This window comes from Phyllostomus discolor, chromosome 3, assembly GCF_004126475.2.
Source record: "Phyllostomus discolor isolate MPI-MPIP mPhyDis1 chromosome 3, mPhyDis1.pri.v3, whole genome shotgun sequence".
Taxonomy (NCBI): Eukaryota; Metazoa; Chordata; class Mammalia; order Chiroptera; family Phyllostomidae; genus Phyllostomus; species Phyllostomus discolor.
Genome location: NC_040905.2, coordinates 190,910,925 through 190,917,569, shown reverse-complemented (window position 1 = coordinate 190,917,569; position 6,645 = coordinate 190,910,925). Strand labels below are relative to the sequence as shown.

The window sequence follows — 6,645 nt, the reverse complement described above, 5'->3', positions numbered from 1 at the left end:
ATCCCATTATCATTGTATTCTAGGCACAAACTGTGGAAGACAACTTATGTTAGAAGCAGATGACAGAAATCAAAGAAAACACTCTATATCAACCTAGAGTAATGCTTATTCAAGACATCTGTTAGATTTGTTGTTTGGCAGTGAAAATATTTTGTTAGTTCTACTTTTGATATCTCAAAGCTAAAACATGGATATAATAATAAACAAGACATTTGTGAAAGAATTCATTCTTCTGGGACTCTCTGGGTACCCGAGATTTGAGATCATTTTCTCTGCTTTAATTCTAGTTATGTATGTAGTGATTCTGATTGGCAATGGTGTTCTGATCATAGCATGCATCTTTGATTCCCGTCTCCACACCCCCATGTACTTCTTCCTGGGCAACCTCTCTCTCCTGGATATCTGCTACACATCCTCCTCTGTTCCCTCAACTTTGGTGAGCTTAATCTCAAAGAAAAGGAACATTTCCTTCTCTGGATGCACAGTACAGATGTTCTTCGGGTTTGCAATGGGGTCAACAGAGTGTTTGCTCCTCGGCATGATGGCATTTGACCGCTATGTAGCCATCTGTAACCCCCTGAGATACCCCATCATCATGAGCAAGGTGGCATATGTACTGATGGCTTCTGTGTCATGGCTCTCTGGCGGAATCAACTCAGTTGTGCAAACATCTCTTGCCATGCAATTGCCTTTCTGTGGGAATAATATTATTAATCACTTCTTATGTGAAATATTAGCTGTCCTTAAGCTAGCTTGTGCTGATATATCCCTCAATATTGTTACCCTAGCGGTGTCAAATATGGCATTCCTGGTTCTTCCATTAGTGGTCATTTTTTTCTCCTACGTGTTCATCCTCTACACCATCTTGAGAATGAACTCAGCCACAGGGAGACGCAAGGCCTTTTCCACCTGCTCAGCACATCTGACTGTGGTGATCATATTTTATGGCACCATCTTCTTTATGTATGCCAAACCCAAGTCCCAAAACATCCTTAGAAAAGACAATATGCAAGCTGTGGAGGGGCTTCTTTCCATGTTCTATGGGGTAGTGACCCCCATGCTAAATCCTATAATCTATAGCTTGAGAAATAAAGATGTGAAAGCTGCTGTGAAATACTTGCTAAGCTGTAAAGGTGTTAACCATAAGACCAAGTGAAAATGTGGGTTTTTAGTGTGTTAAGAACAGAAATGGCATCATTGGTCAATCATTGAGGAACTTCTTGTAGAAAGCAAAAATAAAGTTATACAGAGAAGTTTCTATTTTTATCTTCACTTGCTCAGCTTAGCTTCAGTTACTGAGAAGAGTCATCTGCTATAAAGTCAGATTCTAATAGGTTCTGATTCATATCTCACAAAGACAATGAATTCCTTTATGTTCCTACCCTGCTGATATCTGAAATGAGTGTTACTGATGTACTGTGTGGCAACACAGTGAAAAATATCACAATAAGCTTTGGAAACAGAGAGGCAGGAGTATATATTCTGTTGTATTACAATCTACTTATATTAATATTGGGGAAATTATTCATCTTTTATAATGTTTTGCTTCTTTATTTGCAAAAAGGCAAATAAAGGGAGTAATTAAACACTGCCCCCAGCATTATTATAAAGATTAAGTTGCACAAAGCCCCGGCATAGTAGTAAGTTCATACAGTGGCTGCCTTTATAAAAGATGTTGAACTTGACTTTTTCTGTTGACTCAGAATTTAGGAACTAAAGTAAAGACTCCAAATTGAAGGTAAAAGACAGTAACTACCACCTCTTATATTTTTTAAGCTACCAGTTATTAAGCATCAAGGAGTTAAAGCTCCTTGACCTTCTCTCTACATATAAAGAAAGCATCAAGAAAAGGGAAGATGGAATCAAAGAAGACTCTTAAATCAGGCAGAGTGCTCAACAAATGGTGAGAGGTGTTTTACTCCTGTCCCTGTGAAAGAATGGGAAGAAGACCTGTGCTAGCCAAGCCATATAACAGGGTGCTACAAAAGGGCCTGTTGAGGTCTTGGGTGCTTGCAAAGGAGAACCTATGTCTAGTTTGATGAATGGAGTCTGCTGAGATTTTTTCCTCTGGTGTGTAGACTGAGCTAGTTTAGAGAAGAGCTGGAGGATAGGTATCTTAGAGGTGAAAATAACCAGAAGTATTTTAGCTTGTCTGGAATGTTTTTTCAGGCTCTGAAAGAGGGCTGAAATTCACAAATGGGAGGAAAGAACCATTCATTTTATATTTCAGTGAGTTGAAGCTCCTCAATAAACCTATTACATTTTTTTATTTCTGCCATGGCTAAGCACAGCATAAAATTGGTCCACATCACCAGCCATTGTGACACCTAGTTTCAGCCTAATTTTTTTTACCTACATTTCTCTTTCCTGTTGGCTTTTAGAATCATAATACAACTGCAGACCTCCTAGCTAAGAGCTATACTCTTTGCCAATCCATAGTCTTGGGGTAAATCCAGATTTTGATCTGAGCAATCTGGTCACTGAAGTCTTGTTGCCCACTTACTCTCTTCCCTGGGCTGGTGTGTTGTCACTTATGAAACCTCTAGCTGCTGGCCCTTCTCCTCTAGTTTGGACCACAGTGGGTGCTGCTTTTGGTTCTGTTTAGACAGGTATGTGCAAAACTCGGTGTGGGTGCTTTTTAACTTCTGCCCATCCCCACTTGAATGAGCCCAACATTTCAATCTGATCCATGTTTAATTTTTTTTCATGTGGCTTACACTATCAAGGTTTTAGGCACATGTACCTGGTCCTGCTTCAGAGCTGAAATGGCTGTACTGATAACAGGCACACCCACTTCAACCAGAAGTTGAAGTATTATCAGAAATAAATGATTTTAAAAGGTCAAATCTTTATGAACATTTAATAAAAGCTAAATGTGTATGTAGCTAATAGCATAGCTTCAAATCCATGAAGCAAAAAATAACACAACTAAAGGAAAAATAGACAAATTTATAATGAGTTCTGGAGATTTTTAACATCCACCTTTACTAATTGGGAGAATAGGTAAACACAGATTCAGCATAGATTTAGAAAATTAAAAAACACTATCAAGCAAACTGATCCATTGACACTTATAAAACGTTATTATTCTCCAATTGTAGAATACAATTTTTTTCATGTGAGTCTGGAACATTCACCAAGGTGGAGATATGCTGGTTCTTAAAAGAAGTCTCAGTGAATTTCAAGACACTGAAAACATACAGAAATCTTTTTATCTGACCACAACAGAGTGAAATTTTAAGCTAATATCAAGATAATAACTAGAAAATTTGAAAATATTTGTAAATTAAGCAATATACACCTAAATAAAAATATGTCAAAAAAGAAATCACAAGGGAAACAACTGAATGATTATAAAAATACAGTGTCAAATTGATAAGGTCCAGCTAAAGTGATATTTGCACATAAGAGTTTTTAAATGATTATATTAAGAAATGAGAAAGTTTTCAAGTTGCATAAGATCATAACTCAAGAAGCTAGAAAAATAACATTAACTTAAAAGTACTTAGAAGGAAGTTATAAAGATCTGAAATAAGTGAGTAAGAAAATAACCCCTCCCCCCCAAAAAAAAAGAGAGAGAGAAATGAACAAAGCCAGAAGTTGTCTATTTGAAAAGATTAATAAAATTGTTAAAACTTCAGCTCACTTATTAGGGAAAAAAAGTGAAAGCACAAATTCAACATTTTAGGAAATAAAGAGGGGCTATTACTGTGACCTGGGCAACTTTGCTGGAGAATTTTGACAATTTAAAGAATAAACAATATTAATCTTATAGAAACACTTGCATGAAAATGGAAAACAGAAGATAAATTTCCGTATCCAGGAGAATACCTGTGAACCTTTTTTATGAAGTCAACATACCCTGATACCAACAAAACTTGACAATACCAGACTATTGCTATAAAAGAAAATTATAGACCAATATTACTCATGGATATACATTCAATAATCCTTAAAAATTTAGCAAATCATATCCATCATTATATAAAAAGGGCATTACATCGTGAACAAGTGAGCACAAGCTCGCAACAAAAGGACATCTCCACAGGGGCATAAGCAATGTGGTGGGATAGGAGTTTCCAGAGCTCGCTTGCTCACAGAAACAGCAGTTTGAACAACTATCCTTAAATGAAAATACCATCATAAGAGCTAAGATTCTAGGTGAGTGGTTACAGATTGGCGAATACTTCAGGATTTCCATTAAAACTCAGCACAGAAATAAGAAAAGATGCCTTGAAGAGGGTAAGAACAGTAGTTTCACATTACCTGTGTTATCCTTCCTCCAAGTCCTAGCAGTGCAGTGCATGGAAAGACAACTACCTCATGGAGGAAGAAGAGTTGAGTGAGCACCTGGCTTCACTTTGGACCCCTGCACTAGGCCCACCCCAGGGAACCTTGGCACCAGGCTGGCACCTGTGGCCTCAGTCTCCAGGCTCAGCCCCTTTCTCTACCCCCAAGCCTCTCAGCTGCTACAGTGCCAGGCCAGTTCCAAAGGCCCCAGGCTCCCGGCCAGCCCCCATTGGCCCATGCTCCATGCCTGCCTCTGTGAACCCAGCTTCCAGCCCTGCCCCAAGTGTCAGGCTGGTACCTGCAGTCCCAGGATTTAGGCCAGCCCCTCCTAATCATCTCAATAGATGCAGAGAAAGTTTTAACAAAATTCAATACCCTTTCATGGTAACAGTTCTCAGAAATTCATAAGAAATGCCTCTCAATATAGGCTGTATATACAAGCCCACAGCTAACTTCATACCCAAAGATGAAAAGAGGAAAGCTTTTCCTCTAAGACCAAAAACAGGACAAGTGTGCCCACTCTTGCCACTTCTTTTCAATAAGAGCAATCAAATACGAAAAAATACAAGGCATCCAAATTGAAAAGGAAGAAGGAAAATTGTATTTGCAGATAACATTTTCTTATATATAGAAAACCCTAATAGCTCCAACAAAACAAACCAAAAAAACCCCACAAAAACTGTTAGAACTAATAAATTTAGTAAAGTTACAGGATACAAAAGTAAACATAAAAAATCAATTTTATTTCTATATACTAACAATAAAGTATCAGAAAGAGATATTAATATGGAATATTAATATGGACTACAACAATTTCATTTACAATAGTATTAAAAATACTAAAATACTAGGTATAAATTAATCAAGGTGAAAGATATATACACTAAAAATTACAAGACAATGATGAAAGAAACTGGAAAAGTTGCAATTATGGAAAGATACTCTGTGCTCATGGAATGAAAGAACTGATATTGTTATAATGTCCATACCACCCAAAGCAATCTGCAGATTCATTACAATCTATATTAAAATTCCAATATCATTTTTCACAGAAATGGCTTAGTTTGGAAGCAGAAAGGATCCCAAATTGCCAAAGCAATTTTAAAAAAGAACAAAGCTGGAAGCATCACACTTTCTGAATTTAAAATACACTACAAAACTGCAGCAATTAAAAGAGCATTGTACTGACAGGGAAACTGACCTTATAGACCAATGTAACTGACTAGAAGGACCAGAAATTAATTTATGTGTCTATGATCAATTGATCTTTGATAAAGGTGCCAAGGTCATATGACAAGGAAAGGATAGTCTCTTTAAGAAATGGTGTTTGTAGAACTGGATTTCCACATGCAGAAAAGTGAAATTGAACTTTCACCTCACACTATAAATTTAAAATTACCTCCAAGTGAATTAAAGATGTAAATGTAAGACTTCACTTTGGGTGGTGAACATACAATACAATGGACAGATGATGTGTTATTGAATCGTACAATTGAAGCCTGTAGAATTTTATTAACTAATGTTACCCTGATAAATTCAATGAAAAAACACTTGAAATTGTAACACAGGTAGAAAAAAGGAAAGCTTACTGATATTGGCATTGACAATAATTTGGGGCTATGACTCCAAAAGCAGAGGCAACAAAAGCAAAAATGGACAGACGAGATTGCTCCATACTAAGAAGTTTCCATGCAGAAGAGAGTCAGCAGAGTGAAGAATCAACCAAGAGAAAATACAGGTAAACCATACATATGATAAAGGATTAATACCCAAAATACATAAGGAACTCAAATAACATAATAGTAAGGAAATTAATGCACAATTCAAAAAATGAGCTAGAGACCCAAACAGACATTTTTTCCAAGAAGACGTATATATATAACCAACAGCTATACGAAAAAGGGCTTGACATTACTAATCACCAGGGAAATATATTATCAAAATCATATTGAAATATTACCTCACATTTGTTAGAAGGGGTGTTATCAATAATACAAAAGATATATATTGGTATGGATATAGAGAAGAAGCAATCTTTGTATACTGTTGGTGAGAAGGTAAATTATTACAGCCATTCTGGAAAATAGTATGGAGTTTTATTAAAAAACTGAAAAGTACTACAATATGATCCAGCAATCCCATTCCTGGGCAAATACTCAAAGGAAACAAAATCAGCATCTAAAAGAGATATCTCTACTCTTTATTGTAACATTAATCACAATAGCCAATATATACAATTGACCTGTGTCTATCAATGGATGAATGTATAACAACAATGTGATATATTCATACAATGGAATATTATTCAGTCACTAAAGAAGAAAATTTTGTCACATGCTATAATAAAGAGCCAGG

At 36.3% G+C, this 6,645-nt stretch overlaps 1 protein-coding gene across 1 annotated transcript; it reads left to right on the top strand.

The window, feature by feature from the left end:
- Nucleotides 1-1,156, top strand: LOC114488893 (olfactory receptor 13C4). The gene has a single exon (XM_028502831.2). The coding sequence runs from the start codon at nucleotides 188-190 to the stop codon at nucleotides 1,154-1,156; it is 969 nt and encodes a 322-aa protein (XP_028358632.1). The 5' UTR covers nucleotides 1-187.
- The last annotated feature ends 5,489 nt before the right edge of the window (nucleotides 1,157-6,645 follow it).

Coding starts and splice junctions, on each gene's coding strand:
- LOC114488893 (XM_028502831.2), top strand. CDS start 188: ATGGATATAATAATAAACAAGACATTTGTGAAAGAATTCATTCTTCTG.